We start from the raw sequence: 20,943 nt of genomic DNA on the forward strand, positions 1-20,943 counted from the left end.
ACTTCCCTCACATAGGAAAGGAAATAGCTACCCAATTCCAGGAAATGCAGCGAGTCCAACACAAGATAAACCCAAGGAGAAACAAGCCGAGACACATAGTAATCAAATTGGCAAACATTAAAGACAAAGAAAAATTCTTGAAAGCAGCAAGGGAAAAATGACAACATACAAGGGAACTCCCATAATATTAACAGCTCATTTCTCAGCAGTAACTCTACAAGCCAGAAGGGAGTGGCATAATATACTTAAAGTGATCAAAGGTAAGAACCTACAACCAAGATTACTCTACCCGGCAAGGATCTCATTAAGATTCGATGGAGAAATCAAAAGCTTTATAGACAAGCAAAAGCTAAGAATTCAGCACCACCAAACCAGCTCTCTACAACAAATGCTAAAGGAAGTTCTCTAAGTGGGAAACACAAGAGAAGAAAAGGACCTACAAAAACAAATCCAAAACAATTAAGAAAATGGTAACAGGAACATACATATCGATAATTACCTTAAACGTGAATGGATTAAGTGCTCCAACCAAAAGACACAGGCTTGCTGAATGGATACAAAAACAAGACCCATATATATGCTGTCTACAAGAGACCTGCTTCAGACCTACGGACACATACAGACTGAAAGCGAGGGGATGGAAAAAGATATTCCATGCACGTGGGAATCAAAAGAAAGCTAGGGGCTTCCCGGTGGCGCAGTGGTTGAGAGTCTGCCTGCCAATGCAGGGGACATGGGTTCGTGCCCAGGTCCGGGAAGATCCCACATGCTGTGGAGCAGCTGGGCCTGTGAGCCACGGCCACTGAGCCTGCACGTCCGGAGCCTGTGCTCCACAACAGGAGAGGCTACGACAGTGAGAGAGGCCCACGTACCACAAAAAAAAAAAAAAAAAAAAGAAAGCTGGAGTAGCAATACTCATATCAGATAAAAATAAAATAGACTTTAAAATAAAGAATGTTACAAGAGACAAGGAAGGACACTACACAATGATCAAGGGATCAATCCAAGAAGAAGATATAACAATTATAAATATATATGCACCCAACATAGGAGCACCTCAATATATAAGGCAACTGCTAACAGCTCTAAAAGAGGAAATCCACAGTAACACAACAATAGTGGGGGACTTTAACACCTCACTTACACCAATGGACAGATCATCCAAACAGAAAATTAATAAGGAAACACAAGCTTTAAATGACACAATAGACCACATAGATTGAATTGATATTTATAGGACATTCCATCCCAAAACAGCAGATTACACTTTCTTCTCAAGTCGCACGGAACATTCTCCAGGATAGATCACATCTTGGGTCATAAATCAAGCCTCAGTAAAATTAAGAAAATTGAAATCATATCAAGTATCCCTTCTGACCCCAACGCTATGACATTAGAAATGAATTACAGGAAAAAAAACGTAAAAGACACAAACACATGGAGGCTAAACAATACGTTACTAAATAATGAAGAGATCACTGAAGAAATAAAGGAGGAAATCAGAAAATACCTAGAGACAAATGACAATGAAAACATGATGATCCAAAACCTATGGGAGGAAGCAAAAGCAGTTCTAAGAGGGAAGCTTATAGTTATACAAGCTACCTTAAGAAACAAAAAACATCTCAAATAAACAACCTCACCTTACACCTAAAGCAACTAGAGAAAGAAGAACAAACAAAACCCAAAGTTAGCAGAAGGAAAGAAATCATAAAAATCAGAGAAGAAATAAATGAAATAGAAACAAAGAAAACAATAGCAAATATCAATAAAACTAAAAGCTGGTTCTGTGAGAAGATAAACAAAATTGATAAACCATTAGCCAGTTCATCAAGAAAAAGAGGGAGAGGACTCAAATCAATAAATTTAGAAATGAAAAAGGAGAAGTTACAACAGACACTGCAGAAATACAAAGCATCCTAAGAGACTACTACAAGCAACTCTATGCCAATAAAATGGACAACCTGGAAGACATGGACAAATTCTTAGAAAGGTATAAGCTTCCAAGACTGAACCAGGAAGAAGTAGAAAATATGAACAGACCAATCACAAGGAATGAAATTGAAACTATGATTAAAAATCTTCCAACAAACAAAAGTCCAGGAACAGATGGCTTCACAGGGGAATTCTATCAAACATTTAGAGAAGAGCTAACACCCATCATTCTCATACTCTTCCAAAAAATTGCAGAGGAAGAAACACTCCCAAACTCATTCTACGAGGCCACCATCACCCTGATACCAAAACCAGACAAAGATACTACAAAAAAAGAAAATGACAGACCAATATCACTGATGAATATAGATGCAAAAATCCTCAACAAAGTACTAGCAAACAGAATCCAACAGCACATGCGAGGATTCTTCAATATACGTAAATCAATCAATGTGATACACCATATTAACAAATTGAAGAATAAAAACCATATGACCATCTCAACAGATGCAGAAGCTTTTGACAAAATTCAACACCCATTTATGATAAAAACTCTCCAGAAAGTAGACACAGAGGGAACCTACCTCAACATAATAAAGGCCATATACGACAAACCCACAGCAAATATCATTCTCAATGGTGAAAAACTGAGAGCATTTCCTCTAAGATCAGAAACAAGAGAAGGATGTCCACTCTCACCACTATTATTCAACATAGTTTTGGAAGTCCTAGCCACAGCAATCAGAGAAGAAAAAGAAATAAAAGGAATACAAATTTGAAAGGAAGAAGTAAAACTGTCACTGTTTGCAAATGACATAATACTCTACATAGAGAATCCTAAAGATGCCACCAGAAAGTGACTAGAGCTAATCAATGAATTTGGTAAAGTTGCAGGATACAAAATTAATGCAGAGAAATCTCTTGCATTTCTATACATGAATGATGAAAAATCTGAAAGAGAAATTAAGGAAACACTCCCATTTACCATTGCAACAAAAAGAATTAAATACCTAGGAATAAACCTACCTAGGGAGACAAAAGACCTGTAGGCAGAAAACTGTAAGACACTGATATAAGAAATTAAAGATGATACCAATAGATGGAGAGATATACCATGTTCTTGGACTGGAAGAATCAATATTGTAAAAATGACTATACTACCCAAAGCAAACTACCGATTCAATGCAATCCCTATCAAATTACCAATGGCATTTTTTACAGAACTAGAAAAATCTTAAAATTTGTATGGATACACAAAAGATTCCAAAGAGCCAAAGCAGTCTTGAGGGAAAAAAACAGAGCTGGAGGAATCAGACTCCCTGACTTCAGACTATACTACAAAGCTACAGTAATCAAGACAATAGGGTACTGGCACAAAAACAAAAAGATAGATCAATGGAACAAGACAGAAAGCCCAGAGATAAACCCACGCACCTATGGTTAACTAATCTATGACAAAGGAGGCAAGGATATACAATGGAGAAAAGACAGTCTCTTCAGTAAGTGGTGCTGGGAAAACTGGACAGCAACATGTAAAAGAATGAAATTAGAACACTCCCTAACACCATACACAAAAATAAACTCAAAATGGATTCGAGACCTAAATGTAAGACCGGGCACTATAAAATTCTTAGAGGAAAACATAGAAAGAACACTCTTTAACATAAATCACAGCAAGATCTTTTTTGATCCACCTCCTACAGTAATGGAAATAAATACAAAAATAAACAAATGGGACCTAATGAAACTTCAAAGCTTTTGCACAGCAAAGGAAACCATAAACAAGATGAAAAGACAACCTTCAGAATGGGAGAAAATATTTGCAAACGAATCAACAAAGGATTAATCTCCAAAATATATAAACAGCTCAGGCAGCTCAATATTAAAAAAACAAACAACCCAATCTAAAAATGGGCAGAAGACCTAAATAGACATTTCTCCAAAGAAGACATACAGATGGCCACGAAGCACATGAGAAGCTATTCAACATCACTAATTATTAGAGAAATGCAAATCAAAACTACAATGAGGTTATCACCTCACACCAGTTAGAATGGGCATCATCAGAAAATCTACAAACAACAAATGCTGGAGAGGGTGTGGAGAAGAGGGAACCCTCTTGCACTGTTGGTGGGAATGTAAATTGATACAGTCACTATGGAGAAGAGTATGGAAGTTCCTTAAAAAACTAAAAATAGAATTATCATATGATCCAGCAATCCCAGTACAGGGCATATACCCAGAGAAAACTATAATTCAAAAAGACACACGCACCCCAATGTTCACTGCAGCACTGTTTACAATAGCCAGGACATGAAAGCAACTTAAATGTCCATCGACAGACGAATAGATAAAGAAGATGTGGTACATATATACAATGGAATATTACTGAGCCATAAAAAGGAACGAAATTGGGTCATTTGTTGAGACGTGGATGGATCTAGAGACTGTCATACAGAGTGAAGTAAGTCAGAAAGAGAAAAACAAATATCATATATTAATGCATATATGTGGAACCTAGAAAAATGGTACAGATGAACCAGTTTTCAGGGCAGAAGTTGAGACACAGATGTAGAGAACAAATGTATGGACACCAAGAGGGGAAAGCCGTGGGGGGGGGGGGGTGATGAATTGGGCGATTGGGATTGACATGTACACACTGATGTGTATAAAATTGATGACTAATAAGAAAGAATCTTGTGTATAAAAAAAATAAAATTTAAAAAAGGTTAATAAAAAGTATTGTGTTCACAGAAAGACAAGAAAACAAAGCAGTGTGATATACAATAAAACACTATGCTCAAATAAATCTAAAAGAATCTTCCACTAAATATAACATTAAAAATCCAAGTGAAGGTGAAAAAGTTCTGGAGATCTATTTCATAACACTGTAAATATACTTCCCATTACCAAAGTGTACACATAAAAATGGTTAAGACTGTAAATCTTATGATATAAGTACATATATGTTTTTTACCACGTTAATAAAAAAGGCAGTGAAAAACATTGTGTAGTGCTAATTGACTGCTCTTTCTTAGTGGTATATATTATAATGGTGCTTCTTACAATCAATGATAGTATCTTAGGATTTGATGAAATACAAGACTGTTTTAAAGTTCAGAGACTGCTGTGTGAAAGCAATATGTCACACTTATTTCAAAAACCTCTTATCTGGGCTTCCCTGATGGCACAGTGGTTGAGAGTACGCCTGCCGATGCAGGGTCTGGGAAGATCCCACATGCCGCGGAGCGGCTGGGCCCATGAGCCATGGCCGCTGAGCCTGTGCGTCTGGAGCCTGTGCTCCGCAACGGGAGAGGCGACAATAGTGAGAGGCCCGTGTACCACAAAAAAAAAAAAAAAAAAATCAATTATAGGTGAATTACAGATCAAAACATGAAAGGCAAAATAATAAAACTTCTACAAGATAACATGAGAGGCCCGCGTACCACAAAAAAAAAAAAAAATCAATTATAGGTGAATTACAGATCAAAATATGAAAGGCAAAATAATAAAACTTCTACAAGATAACATGAGAGTATCTTTATGACCTTAGGGTAGAGAAAGACTTCTAAAATAAGACAAAAAAGCAATAATCAGAAAGGAAACAACAGATAAATTGTATTGTATTGAAAATTATAAACTTCCATTCATCAAAGGCATCATTAAGAATGAAAGATAAGTCAGAGTCAGGGAAGATAAGCATGCCAATTAAAAACTGAGGAAGAGGGCTTCCCTGGTGGTGCAGTGGTTGAGAGTCCACCTGCCAATACAGGGGACGTGGGTTCATGCCCCGGTCTGGGAAGATCCCACATGCCACAGAGCGGCTGGGCCCGTGAGCCATGGCTGCTGAGCCTGCGCATCCGGAGCCTGTGTTCCACAACGGGAGAGGCCACAACAGTGAGAGGCCCACGTACCTACTGCAAAAAAAAAAAAAAAAACTGAGGAAGAAAGCTTAACAAACACTTCATGAGAGAGGATACAGAGAAGGCTAATAATACACAAAAAGGTCCTAACCTCATTATCAGGCAGGAAAGTGCAAATTAAAGCCACAATGAAATAGCACTACATACCCACCAGAATAGCTAAAATTCAAAACAAAAAACTGTCAGCACCAAGTGTTAACGAAGATGTAGAGTGATGGGGACTCTCATACATTCCTGATAGAAAATAAAAACTCTAATAACCATTTTGGAAAGCAGTTTGGCATTATCTACTAAAAGTAAAGACACGCATATCTAGTGACTGAATAATCACACTTCTAGGTAGTGTAAATAACAGAAGCATGTCATGTGTATACACATTCATGACAGTACATGATTATTCACAGCAGTATTATCTGTAATAACCTCCAAATGCAAACGACCCAAACAACTGAAGAATGTATTGGGGTGTATTTACTCAATGGAATCCTACACCAGCAATGAAAATGAATAAACTACAGCCACAAGCAACAACATGGATGAATTTCAAAACTGCAATGTTGAACAAAAGAAGGCAGACACAAAAAAACCACTGTGTATTATTCTATTTAAAGTTTTAAAAGCAAAACTAATATATGGTATTATAAGTCAAAATGGTGGTTATCTTTGGGGAGAATGGAAGGGGTAGTGATTGAAAGGGGGCAGAAGGGGTACTTCTGAGATGCTGGTAATGCTCTGTTTCTTAAGGGTGGAGGTTACATGGGTAACCATGGGTTACCACTTTGTGGTAATTATTGGGCTGAGCACTTACAGTCTGTGCACTTATTTTGTATGTGCATTATGCTTTAGTAAAAAAGGGAAAAGTTTAAAAAAGTCTCTTTAACAGATACTGTTTCAAATACATGAATACATCCTTTCTCCATAACCTTTTCTATTTGGGTAGCAATGAGAGGTACTTGGTGTCATACTTAGCAGGGAGAGGGGTGGATATTAGAAGGAAAAAAAAATCTTCTAGCTGTTAAATATATTTTCTATATGTAATCTGCCTCTCTGCTCTTGTCATAAATTTCTACTATTCTCTGAAGTGAAAAGTAATCCTTTAAATTCCTGATCCTAAAAAGGCAGTAAATCTTTCAAATATTTTTGTCTCATTTAGTTTAAGATATGATATTTCTTGTCAATTTACTAAACTTTTTTTTAACTTACAACTGTACAAAGATTTAAATATACTCTCTTTACAAAATTTAGTATTGACATAAAGAAAATGATTTGGCAAGGTGCAGCTATAAAAATATTTTTAAGGGCTTCCCTGGTGGTGCAGTGGTTAAGAATCCACCTGCCAGTGCAGGGAACACAAGTTCGAGCCCTGGTCCAGGAAGATCCCACATGCCACGGAGCAACTAAGCCCATGTGCCACAACTACTGAGCCTGCACTCTAGAGCCCATGAGTCACAGCTACTGAGCCCATGTGCCACAACTACTGAAGCCCGCGTGCCTAGAGCTCATGCTCCACAACAAGGGAAGCCACCACCATGAGAAGCCCGCGCACTGCAACGAACAGTAGCCCCCACTTGCTGCAACTAGAGAAAGCCCATGCGTAGCAACTGAAGACCCAATGCAGCCAAAACTAAATAAATAAAATAAATTAATTTTAAATATATATATATATATATATATGTATTTTTTTTTACCTGAAAGAAGTCAATCTGCATAAAAGTGCTAGGCAACTCTGGTGTCAAAAAACAACTGTTTGTTGTGCAGTTTTCATACACAATGCCATCTGGAAACTGACTGCATTCAAGCTGTGAGCTGTGTCCTCTCACCATCACAGCACTAGCAGCTGATCCTTTCACTTGATGCCCTTGAAATTCAACAGGCTATAGTAAATTATTAGAAATGAGTATTACATAATATACATATTTATAATACACATATACAAGAAAATAATGCATAATTCGGCTTTCTATTGAATATTAGTTAATGTAAATAATTACTAAGAGACTAATACTGAAAACCAGGAAATATTCCTATTATCCTAAAATATGTTAAGGGGAGACTAATTTAAAGTGCAGTGATTGGGGCTTCTCTGGTGGCACAGTGGTTAAGAATCCGCCTGACAATGCAGAGGACATGGGTTTCAGTCCTGGTCTGGGAAAATCCCACATGCCACGGAGCAACTAAGCCCATGTGCCACAACTACTGAGCCTGCGTGCTAAAGCCCACAAGCCACAACTATTGAGCCCGCGTGCCACAACTACAGAAGCCCATGCGCCTAGAGCCCATGCTCTGCAATAAGAGAAGCTACTGCAATGAGAAGCCAGAGCACCACAGCGAAGAGCAGCCCCTGCTCATGGCAACTAGAAGAAAGCCCGTGCACAGCAACACAGCCAAAGATAAATAAATAAAAATAAATAAAACATTAAAAAATAAATAAATAAAGTGCAGTGACTTAACTGCATTCAAGGTCAACATTAATAAGTATGATTTTTTTTGTTTTTTTACAAACACAAGGAGTGTAATGATAATGGGTTGATTAAGCCAGAAAGACACAGGTGCTCCTTCCTCTATGCTTCCACTATACATTACACAACTTTTTGGTTTTTTATTTTTGTTTTGGCCACGCTGCATGGCTTGTGGGGTCTTAGTTCCCTGACCAGGGATCAAACCCAGGCCCTTCGCAGTGAAAGCGTGGAGTCCTAACCACTGGACTGCCAGGGAATTCCCCACAACTTTCCATTATAGACATCACATTACACTACAATGAAGTTTCTTCTTATCCGTATACTAACTGTACGGCAAGCTCCTTAAGGGCAAAGACTCTTCTGCTTCATCAGGATATCACCTGCATTTAATACCATGCTTGGAATACAGGAGACAATCAATAAACACATGATAATAGGAAGGAAAGAGAAGGAACAGAGGAAGCATTTTCCTTTAAGGGTTTTGTAAACTATCAGGATATTAACAAGAGGGATACTGGGTTCCCAGCTTCCCAGATGATCTGATCCTATAGCTCTGAGAACAAAGGCCTAAGAGTACCAAGACAGACATGTACCTCAGAGGGGTGCTTTCACCCCCTCAGAAACTTGGTCTGCTTTCAGACTTCAGATGGCTTTCTCTGCTGCCCCCTTGAGGGTTCTAGGATTTTTACTCTGCATAGGGTGACAAAGCCTACCCAGAATGTGGAAAAATAAGAGTGCATAGAGTCAAAGGATGTACATAATGAATTTATTTCTAACTGATAAATTAACAGAATGACAAAAATACACATCTGAATATTCTCTTATTTAAAAATGAGGATTCTAAATCACACATTTGAAAGGAACTAAATTGCCTCTGAAACAGGAGTTTTGTTGAAAACATTATTCTGAATTTTAAAACATAACATATATCAATAAAAAAAAGTCTAAACCTTTAAAGACTGTGTATTTCTGCTTTGTTTGATGTGGAATACAAATTCTCTACAAGCAAACAGATGCCTTGCTTTCTTTGATGTTATGTAGATCTTTTCCAGAGATCTGTTCAGTTTTAAGAATAGAATCACTATTTACAAAACCCAACCATTTATATGCTGTTGTCTCTATCAATTTTTGCTGTGGAGTGGGTAGCATTACTTAGAGCTTGGGTTATATACACTTCTATCCCTTCAGCCTGAAGTAAAAGTGGTGGAGGAAACTATAATGAATTAAAAGTTATAAACATCTTCACTTTGTTCTACACAGAACATTCATTAACTGTACTTTACATATCTTTGTGCCCAATCCCTAGGATATCCTATGCATACATAATGCATTATTAGTTCATTAGTAACAGAGAGAGGGCTCAAGACCAAAAAAAAGGGGTAGGAGTCATTAGTGTCTCTTGTTCTTAAAACCAGCTTAACTCATTTTGCTCACTAACCTGCTTATGAAAACTCTGATAGTTGTGTAAAAAAACAGCAGGAAGGGCTTCCCTGGTGGCACAGTGGTTGAGAGTCCACCTGCCAATGCAGGGGACACGGGTTCGTGCCCCGGACCAGGAGGATCCCACATGCCGTGGAGCAGCTGGGCCCGTGAGCCATGGCTGCTGAGCCTGTGTGTCCGGAGCTGTGCTCCGCAACGGGAGAGGCCACAACGGTGAGAGGTCCGCGTACAGCAAAAAAAAAACAAAAAACAAACAAACAAAAAAAAAACAGCAGGAAAACAATGTGGCTTAGAAAATCAATTCTTCACAAATTTTATCTTGGGGTCACAGGTTTTTCTCTCCATTTGTTTAGGAATAACAGCTAGAAAAGCAGTCTCTTCTTCACTGCCTAAGGAAAAGAACTAGGATAAAATATCAATAAGTATGTTAGCTAAAATAGTTTTGTAGGTGTTTATGAGTTTGATGGGAAAATATTCCTCAAACTTAAAGTTAAGTCTGCCCTTTGAAAATGATGATACTTGTCATCTCCATCTTGCTTCTCTATATACATACATACAATAAGCTACCTCCGGCAAAGGAGTGCTCTAGCAAAGTACTATACTAGTTAATTTAAAAACTCAGCATATTAGAAAATTGGAATTCTAAACTTTTTTTTTTTTTTTTGCGGTACGCGGGCCTCTCACTGTTGTGGCCTCTCCCGTTGCGGAGCACAGGCTCCGGATGCGCAGGCTCAGCGGCCATGGCGCACGGGCCCAGCCACTCCACGGCATGTGGGATCTTCCCGGACCGGGGCATGAACCCGTGTCCCCTGCATCGGCAGGCGGACTCTCAACCACTGTGCCACCAGGGAAGCCCTGGAATTCTAAACTTTTAATTGAATTCTTTTTTAACATTGCTGGGTATGTTATAAATCCCATACTAATATTTATGTTAATGCAGATTATTTAATTCAAAAATTAGTGTAAAATTGAAGAAGTGTAATAGTTTATTTAAAGAGTGAATCATCTTCTAGCAGCCATAAAACACAAGATACAGACAACAGCAACTAGTCATTTTTAGTTCATCAAGTAACTATATAAAATAGCTATAATTTCTAAAATGAACTACAGACTCAGAAAATGAACTCAACTGTAGAAGTAATTTCTTTATGTTTTTTTTTTTTTTTTTTTTTTTTTGCGTTACGCGGGCCTCTCACTGCTGTGGCCTCTCCCACTGTGGAGCACAGGCTCCAGACGCACAGGCCCAGCGGCCACGGCTCACGGGCCTAGCCGCTCCGTGGCATGTGGGATCTTCCTGGACCGGGTCACGAACCCGTGTCCCCTGCATCGGCAGGCAGACTCCCAACCACTGCGCCACCAGGGAAGCCCCAATTTCTTTATGTTTAATAAATATGGAGAAAAAATTTGTCACTAAAAGAGGTTAAATCGTGTATTTATTCAAATAATAGTCACTTTCCTTTTATAACAATATACATAAGCACAACTGCCAATCAGGTAGCTCTTAAAAACATTCAACTCATATTTTAGAACTAGCATTTTTGAATATAGTGAGTTTAAAAAATTAGTTAGCATATAGTATCTTCTAGCTCCTTTGCTTTGTGTGACTAATGACACTTACAGAAATAAGGTGAAGGTGGCATTAAGTATTAAGAGCACCCTAACTTTAAGTTTTGAAAGTTCCTTCTATCACTAGGTGTGTATGAAGAGTTTGATTCAGAGAGTTGTAGCAAGAAAGCTATTATAAAAACACAAATGTACTTTGATATTAATGCTAAAAAGATTTAAATTATTTTTTTTGCAAAAGAGTCTAAGACCTTTTACATTATTGTGAGATTATAAAATATTCTACTTTAAAAATATATGACATTTATTTAAATGGCAACTCATCCTGGAGGGAAAAACAGTAGTAGTGTTAATTTGCAATTTATACTTTGTGATAATTATCCCTGAAAAAGTTTAAACCGTATTTTTTTCAAGTGAAAAAAACCCAGTAAGAATGTGATCATTTGTAAGCAGCTGCTGACTGTTCATTATTTTATACACTTCATCTTGTAATATAAGGGTGAAAACTGATTGAGTCACCACAATGGATTTTGTTTTATTTTGTACTGTTCTAGGCAACAGAGCCTGCAGATGCAGTTGTAATTGTCAATGACAATTCTTGGATTAGGTAATGCTTGCAAGTTTGAAAAATTAGCTTTATGATAAAATATTTGTTATTTACCCAAATTCTACTGACTACACAGGACACTTATACAAGGCAGTAGGCTCATCTAAATGAGTATAAAAGGGTAATTAATTACAAATAAATTTGAAAACTGGCAATATAGAATACAAATATATAATTACATGCCGTACCTATATATACGAATACAGTTTCTGGCTATGTTACATTTTAAAAGTTAACTCACCTGCAAAGACTGAAGTTCACTTGGTTCAACTTCATTTTCTTTTATCATCTTAGGAATAGAACATTAATATAAGGTAAGCCGAAAGGTAATAGTAAGTTAGAAAATAAAATATAGATTTTTTTAGACTTAAGAAATACAAGGACACCATTACTAATAATCAAAGAAATAAAAACTAAGTGTTGATTAAATATTATTTCACTTAGGAAGAAGTTTAAAAGATCTCAGTACTGCTAAATATGAAATGAAACAAATATTCATATTGTAAAACATTAAGATATTTTGATTTGACTTATATCAACAATCTAAGAAAGTTGTTCTTGGCCTCTCAAGTTATCAGTTCCACTTCTAAGAATCAAATCTAAGGAAATAACTAAACGTAAACAATAATTTATGTGCAAGGGCTTCCCTGGTGGCACAGTGGTTGAGAGTCCGCCTGCCGATGCAGGGGACGCGCGTTTGTGCCCCGGTCTGGGAAGATCCCACATGCCACGGAGTGGCTGGGCCCGTGAGCCATGGCCACTGAACCTGCACATCCGGAGCCTCTGCTCCGCAACAGGAAAGGCCACAACAGTGAGGGGCCCGCGTACCGCAAAAAAAAAAAAAAAAAAGAAAAAAAAATTATGTGCAAAAACATCTACTAAAGTTTTATTTACAAAAGCAAAATGGTGGAAATAATCTAAATGTACAAAATAGGGAACTGTTTGTCGAAAGCATAGGATATCCACGAGATAGAATGATAAGTAACCTTTAAAAGGTATGTGTAAGAGTTCTTAATAATGTGAGAAAATACAATATGATATTAGGGAGAAAGGATATAAAACTCTTTGTACCCATCAATCTAACCATATTTTTTAAATTAGGCCAAAAATGTTGGAAATGTTAATAGTCATTATCTCCAGGTGGTATGGTAAGTTTTATTTTTTCTTTACCTTTTTCTGTATTTAAAAAAAAAGGAGGAAAAAATTGATATTATTAAAAAAACAGTAACATGGAAATTAGAATATGATACAAATTGGGGGTAAATGAAACAAGGAAAGAACTGTCTCTTCAAAAGTGCTAGGGCTTCCCTGGTGGCGCAGTGGTTGAGAGTCCGCCTGCCAATGCAGGGGACACGGGTTTGTGTCCCGGTCCGGGAAGATCCCATATGCCACAGAGCAGCTGGGCCAGTGAGCCATGGCCACTGAGCCTGCGCGTCTGGAGCCTGTGCTTCACAATGAGAGAGGCCACATCAGTGAGAGGCATACGTACCACAAAAAAAAAAAAAGGGCTAAAAGCATCTTCACTGAGAAACACTAATCTAGATAACTTATTCTAGAATTTCATTTCATCCTAATTAGTACTATTATTTTTTATATTATTTCCATGGTTCCCAAACTGGTGTAACAAGGTACTTTGGGATGCCACAGTGAACTCAACAGAGGCTCCACAAGACATTTTAAATTTGAGGGAAACAGAGTGTCATTAGACATCTGTCAGAAACTAAACAAACTGCAAACTCAAGGTAGCTCAGTTTCAACATCAGATTTCATGTCATTTCTGTCAGTGACATCATATCTTTGTGAAGCTGGGTTTTAGGAAACTGCTATGTTAAAAATCAACTGCCATACAAAAATCAATGTGGACCCAGAAACTGAATCTATTCCAAGCTTTGAGAAGTTGGACAGTGCCCAACAAGTGCATGCATTCCATTAGTAACTGTGTTTATTTAAAAATAAAATGCTTATCATAACCATTTCACAATATATGCATATATCAAATCATTATGTTGTACATCTTAACTAATGTTAAGATGTTGTACATCTTAAACTAATACAATGTTACATTGTCAATTATATCTCAATAACACTGGAAAAAAAAAGACAAAATGCTGACCAAATTACTAAGTTTTTAATACAACTAACTAAATAAATGGTACTGCTAGGTTTCTTTTGGCCAAGCGATGCAGTAAAAAAAATCACACTAAGATACAGGAGAGGTCATGAACCAACATAGCTTCAGACCCCTGTATTTCTATAGTATCATTACAAATTATAGAACATTCTATATCAAAATAATAAATATACTGACAGAAAAAAATGTACCTGTTGTGGATCCTGGTTCAGATGAGGAGACTTTGGTATAGCTTGTGAAACTACTGCAGTCAATGGTTTCCTAGCTAGAATGGACAAAATCCAATGATCTTATTCATCATAAACATAGTAGTGCTCTAAAATTTTTAAAAACGTATTTCTAAAACTGAGTGAAACAAGGAATATAACAATTATTTCCAAAATACAGTATGCCAGGAACTGGGGAAACAGCAGTGAACAAAACAAACAAGCTCCCTTGAAAAGAAAGGGACACAGAAGATACATAAATTCAGATTGTGATACAAAAGGGTTTCATAACACAGGGTGATATGAGAGAGAGTAACGTTAGCAGGATGATCTGAAGAGATCTCTCACAGGAAGTAACATTTATGCTGAAACCTGAAGACAAGAAAAAACCAGCTATGCAGGGGTAAAGGTGTTCAGGTAAAAGGCAGAACAAGTGTAAAGACTTTGAGACAGAAAAAGCTGGCAAGCCTGCAGAATGGAAAGGAGGATGGGGGGAACTCAGCCAGCTTGAGAACGAAGAAGAGCGTTCTGAGAAAGGTCTGAGAAAATATTTGGAGATTAGTCGAAAACTTCCCTAACATGGGAAAGGAAATAGTCAATCAAGTCTGGGAAGCAGAGAGTACCACCCACAGGATACACCCGAAGAGAAACACACCGAGACACATAGTAATGAAACTATCAAAAATTAAATACAAAGAAAAAATATTAAAAGCAGCAAGGGAAAAGCAACAAATAACATACAAGGGACTCCCCATAAGATTAACAGCTTATTTTTCAGCAGAAACTCTACAAGCCAGAAGGGAGTAGCAGGACATATTTAAAGTGATGAAAGGGAAAAACTTACAACCAAGATTACTCTACCCAGCAAGGATCTCATTCAGATTCGATGGTTAAATTAAAACCTTTACAGATAAGCAAAAGTTATTAGAATTCAGCACCACCAAACCAGCTTTACAACAAATGCTAAAGGAACTTCTCTAGGCAAGAAATACAAGAGAAGGAAAAGATCTACAAAAACAATTAAGAAAATGGTAACAGGAACATACATATCAATAATTACCTTAAATGTACATGGATTAAGTGCTCCAACCGAAAGAAACAGATTGGCTGAATGGATACAAAAACAAGACCCATATATATGCTGTCTACAAGAGACCCACTTCAGACCTAGGGACACATACAGACTGAAAGTGAAGGAATAGAAAAAGATATTCCATGCAAATGGGAATCAAAAGAAAGCTGGAGTAGCAATACTCATATCAGAAAACATAGATTTTAAAATAAAGAATGTTACAAGAGACAAGGAAGGACACTACATAATGATCAGGGGATCAATCCAAGAAGAAGATATAACAATTATAAATATATATGCACCCAACATAGGAGCACCTCAATACATAAGGCAAATGCTAACAGCCATAAAAGGGGAAATCAACTGTGACACAGTAATAGTAGGGGACTTTCACACCTCACTTTCACGAGTGGACAGATCATCCAAAATGAAAATAAATAAGGAAACACAAGCTTTAAATGACACATTAAACAAGATGGACTTAACTGATATTTATAGGACATTCCATCCAAAAACAACAGAATACACATTTTTCTCAAGTGCTCATGGAACATTCTCCAGGATAGATCATATCTTGGGTCACAAATCAAGCCTCGGTAATTTTAAGAAAATTGAAATTGTATCAAGTATCTTCTCCGACCACAATGCTATGAGACTAGACATCAATTACAGGAAAAGATGTGTAAAAAATACAAACACATGGAGGCTAAACAATACACTACTCAATAACGAAGTGATCACTGAAGAAATCAAAGAGGAAATTAAAAAATACCTAGAAACAAATGACAATGGAGACACGACGACCCAAAACCTATGGGACGCAGCAAAAGCAGTTCTAAGGGGGAAGTTTATAGCAATACAATCCCACCTTAAGAAACAGGAAGCATTTCGAGTAAACAACCTGACCCTGCACCTAAAGCAATTAGAGAAAGAAGAACAAAAATACCCCAAAGCTAGCAGAAGGAAAGAAATCATAAAGATCAGATCAGAAATAAATGAAAAAGAAATGAAGGAAACGATAGCAAAGATCAACCAAACTAAAAGCTGGTTCTTTGAGAAGATAAACAAAATTGACAAACCATTAGCCAGACTCATCAAGAAAAAAAGGGAGAAGACTCAAATCAATAGAATTAGAAATGAAAAAGGAGAAGTAACAACTGACACTGCAGAAATACAAAAGATTATGAGAGATTACTATAAGCAACTCTATTCCAATAAAATGGACAACCTGGAAGAAATGGACACATTCTTAGAAATGCACAACCTGCCAAGACTGACTCAGGAAGAAATAGAAAATATGAATAGACCAATCACAAGCACTGAAATTGAAACTGTGATTAAAAATCTTCCATCAAACAAAAGCCCAGGACCAGATGGCTTCACAGGTGAATTCTATCAAACATTTAGAGAAGAGCTAACACCTATCCTTCTCAAACTCTTCCAAAATATAGCAGAGGGAGGAACACTACCAAACTCATTCTACGAGGCCGACATCACCTTGATACCAAAACCAGGCAAGGATGTCACAAAGAAAGAAAACTACAGGCCAATATCACTGATGAACATAGATGCAAAAATCCTCAACAAAATACTAGCAAACAGAATCCAACAGCACATTAAAAGGATCATACACCATGATCAAGTGGGGTTTATCCCAGGAATGCAAGGATTCTTCAATATACGCAAATCAATCAATGTAATACACCATATTAACAAGTTGAAGGAGAAAAACCATATGATCATCTCAATAGATGCAGAGAAAGCTTTCGACAAAATTCAACACCCATTTATGATAAAAACCCTGCAGAAAGTAGGTATAGAGGGATCTTTCCTCAACATAATAAAGGCCATATATGACAAACCCACAGCCAACATTGTCCTCAATGGTGAAAAACTGAAACCATTTCCACTAAGATCAGGAACAAGACAAGGCTGCCCACTCTCACCACTCTTATTCAACATAGTTTTGGAAGTTTTAGCCACAGCAATCAGAGAAGAAAAGGAAATAAAAGGAATCCAAATTGGAAAAGAAGAAGTAAAGCTGTCACTGTTTGCAGATGACATGATACTATACATAGAGAATCCTAAAGATGCTACCGAAAAACTACTAGAGCTAATCAATGAATTTGGTAAAGTAGCAGGATATAAAATTAATGTACAGAAATCTCTGGCATTCCTATACACTAATGATGAAAAATCTGAAAATGAAATCAAGAAAACACTCCCATTTACCATCGCAACAAAAAGAATAAAATATCTAGGAATAAACCTACCTAAGGAGACAAAAGACCTGTATGCAGAAAACTATAAGACACTGATGAAAGAAATTAAAGATGATACAAATAGATGGAGAGATATACCATGCTCCTGGATTGGAAGAATCAATATTGTGAAAATGACTCTACTACCCAAAGCAATCTACAGATTCAATGCAATCCCTATCAAACTACCAATGGCATTTTTCACAGAACTAGAACAAAAAATTTCAAAATTTGTTTGGAAAAACAAAAGGCCCCGAATAGCTAAAGCAATCTTGAGAACGAAAAACGGAGCTGGAGGAATCAGGCTCCCTGACTTCAGACTATACTACAAAGCTACAGTAATTAAGACAGTCTGGTACAGGCATAAAAACAGAAAGATAGATCAGTGGATCAGGATAGAAAGCCCAGAGATAAACCCACGCACATATGGCCAACTTATCTTTGATAAAGGAGGCAGGAATGTACAGTGGAGAAAGGACAGCCTCTTCAATAAGTGGTGCTGGGAAAACTGGACAGGGACATGTAAAAGTTTGAGATTAGATCATTCCCTAGCACCATACACAAAAATAAGCTCAAAATGGATTAAAGACTTAAATGTAAGGCCAGAAACTATCAAACTCTTAGAGGAAAACATAGGTAGAACACTCTATGACATAAATCACAGCAAGATCCTTTTGGACCCACCTCCTAGAGAAATGGAAATAAAAACAAAGATAAACAAATGGGACCTAATGAAACTTCAAAGCTTTTGCACAGCAAAGGAAACCATAAAGAAGACCAAAAGACAACCCTCAGAATGGGAGAAAATATTTGCAAATGAAGCAACTGACAAAGGATTAATCTCCAAAATTTATAAACAGCTCATGCAGCTCAATAGCAAAAAAACAGACAACCCAATCCAAAAATGGGCAGAAGACTTAAATAGGCATTTCTCCAAAGAAGATATACAGACTGCCAACAAACACATGAAAGAATGCTCAACATCATTAATCATTAGAGAAATGCAAATCAAAACTACAATGAGATATCATCTCACACCAGTCAGAATGGCCATCATCAAGGAATCTAGAAACAATAAATGCTGGAGAGGGTGTGGAGAAAAGGGAACACTCTTGCACTGCTGGTGGGAATGTGAATTGGTACAGCCACTATGGAGAACGGTATGGAGGTTCCTTAAAAAACTACAAATAGAACTACCATATGACCCAGCAATCCCACTACTGGGCATATACCCTGAGAAAACCATAATTCCAAAAGAGACATGTACCAAAATGTTCATTGCAGCTCTATTCACAATAGCCCGGAGCTGGAAACAACCTAAGTGTCCATCATCGGATGAATGGATAAAGAAGATGTGGCACATATATACAATGGAATATTACTCAGCCATAAAAAGAAACGAAACTGAGCTATTTGTAATGAGGTGGATAGACCTAGAGTCTGTCATACAGAGTGAAGTTAGTCAGAAAGAGAAAGACAAATACCGTATGCTAACACATATATACGGAATTTAAAAAAAAAATGTCATGAAGAACCTAGGGGCAAAACGAGAATAAAGACACAGACCTACTTGAGAATGGACTTGAGGATATGGGGAGGGGGAAGGGTAAGCTGTGACAAAGCGAAAGAGAGGCATGGACATATATACACTACCAAACGTAAGGTAGATAGATAGTGGGAAGCAGCCGCAGAGCACAGGGAGATCAGCTCGGTGCTTTGTGACCGCCTGGAGGGGTGGGATGGGGAGGGTGGGAGGGAGGGAGATGCATGAGGGAAGGGATGTGGGAACAGATGTATATGTATGACTGATTCACTTTGTTATAAAGCAGAAACTAATTAAAAAAAAAAAAAAGAGAGAAATCTAGAAACAATAAATGCTGGAGAGGGTGTGGAGAAAAGGGAACACTCTTGCACTGCTGGTGGGAATGTGAATTGGTACAGCCACTATGGAGAACGGTATGGAGGTTCCTTAAAAAACTACAAATAGAACTACCATATGACCCAGCAATCCCACTACTGGGCATATACCCTGAGAAAACCATAATTCAAAAAGAGACATGTACCAAAATGTTCATTGCAGCTCTATTCACAATAGCCCGGAGCTGGAAACAACCTAAGTGTCCATCATCGGATGAATGGATAAAGAAGATGTGGCACATATATACAATGGAATATTACTCAGCCATAAAAAGAAACGAAACTGAGCTATTTGTAATGAGGTGGATAGACCTAGAGTCTGTCATACAGAGTGAAGTTAGTCAGAAAGAGAAAGACAAATACCGTATGCTAACACATATATACGGAATTTAAAAAAAAAATGTCATGAAGAACCTAGGGGCAAAACGGGAATGAAGACGCAGACCTACTTGAGAATGGACTTGAGGATATGGGGAGGGGGAAGGGTGGGCTGTGACAAGGCGAAAGAGAGGCATGGACGTGTATACACTACCAAACGTAAGGTAGATAGATAGTGGGAAGCAGCCGCAGAGCACAGGGAGATCAGCTCGGTGCTTTGTGACCGCCTGGAGGGGTGGGATGGGGAGGGTGGGAGGGAGGGAGATGCATGAGGGAAGGGATGTGGGAACAGATGTATATGTATGACTGATTCACTTTGTTATAAAGCAGAAACTAATTAAAAAAATAAATAAATAAACTTAAAAAAAAAAAAAAAAAACCATATGATCGTCCCAATAGAAGCAGAAAAAGCTCTTGACAAAATTCAACACCCATTTATGATAAAAACTCTCCAGAAAGTGGGCATAGAGGGAACCTACCTCAACATAGTAAAGGCCATATATGACAAACCCACAGCCAACATCATTCTCAATGGTGAATAACTGAAACCATTTCCTCTAAGATCAGGAACAAGACATGGTTACCCACTCTCACCATTATTATTCAACATAGTTTGGGAAGTTTTAGCCACAGCAATCAGAGAAGAAAAACAAAAGGAATCCAGTTCGGAAAAGAAGAAGTAAAACTGTCACTGTTGCAGATGACATGCTATACATAGAGAATCCTAAAGATACTACCAGAAAAGTACTAGAGCTAATCAATGAATTTGGCAAAGTAGCAGGATAGAAAATTAGTGCACAGAAATCTTTTGCATTCCTATACACTAATGATGAAAAATCTGAAAGAGAAATTAAGGAAACACTCCCATTTACCACTGCAACAAAAAGAATAAAATACCTAGGAATAAACCTACCCAAGGAGACAAAAGACCTGTATGCAGAAAACTATAAGACACTGATGTAAGAAATTAAAGATGATACAAACAGATGGAGAGATATACCATGTTCTTGGATTGGAAGAATCAACATTGTGAAAATGACTATACTACCCA

General features: G+C 37.5%; 1 protein-coding gene across 7 annotated transcripts in view; it reads right to left on the reverse strand.

Moving 5' to 3' along the window:
• Window positions 1-20,943, reverse strand: part of ZGRF1 (zinc finger GRF-type containing 1) — a 77,071-nt gene that overhangs the window by 33,652 nt on the left and 22,476 nt on the right. For 6 of the 7 annotated variants that reach the window (XM_081251995.1, XM_081251994.1, XM_081251997.1 and 3 more), the window contains 2 exons: window positions 14,250-14,323; window positions 12,169-12,216 (listed from right to left, as the gene is read on the reverse strand). In XM_081251995.1, coding sequence (XP_081108121.1) covers window positions 12,169-12,216; window positions 14,250-14,323 — 122 coding nt within the window. Of the gene's footprint in view, window positions 1-7,546; window positions 7,733-12,168; window positions 12,217-14,249; window positions 14,324-20,943 lie in introns of all 7 variants that reach the window. The other variant, XM_081251999.1, reaches the window with a different exon arrangement.

Source organism: Mesoplodon bidens, assembly GCF_964165515.1.
Source record: "Mesoplodon bidens genome assembly, chromosome: 1".
Lineage (NCBI taxonomy): Eukaryota > Metazoa > Chordata > Mammalia > Artiodactyla > Ziphiidae > Mesoplodon > Mesoplodon bidens.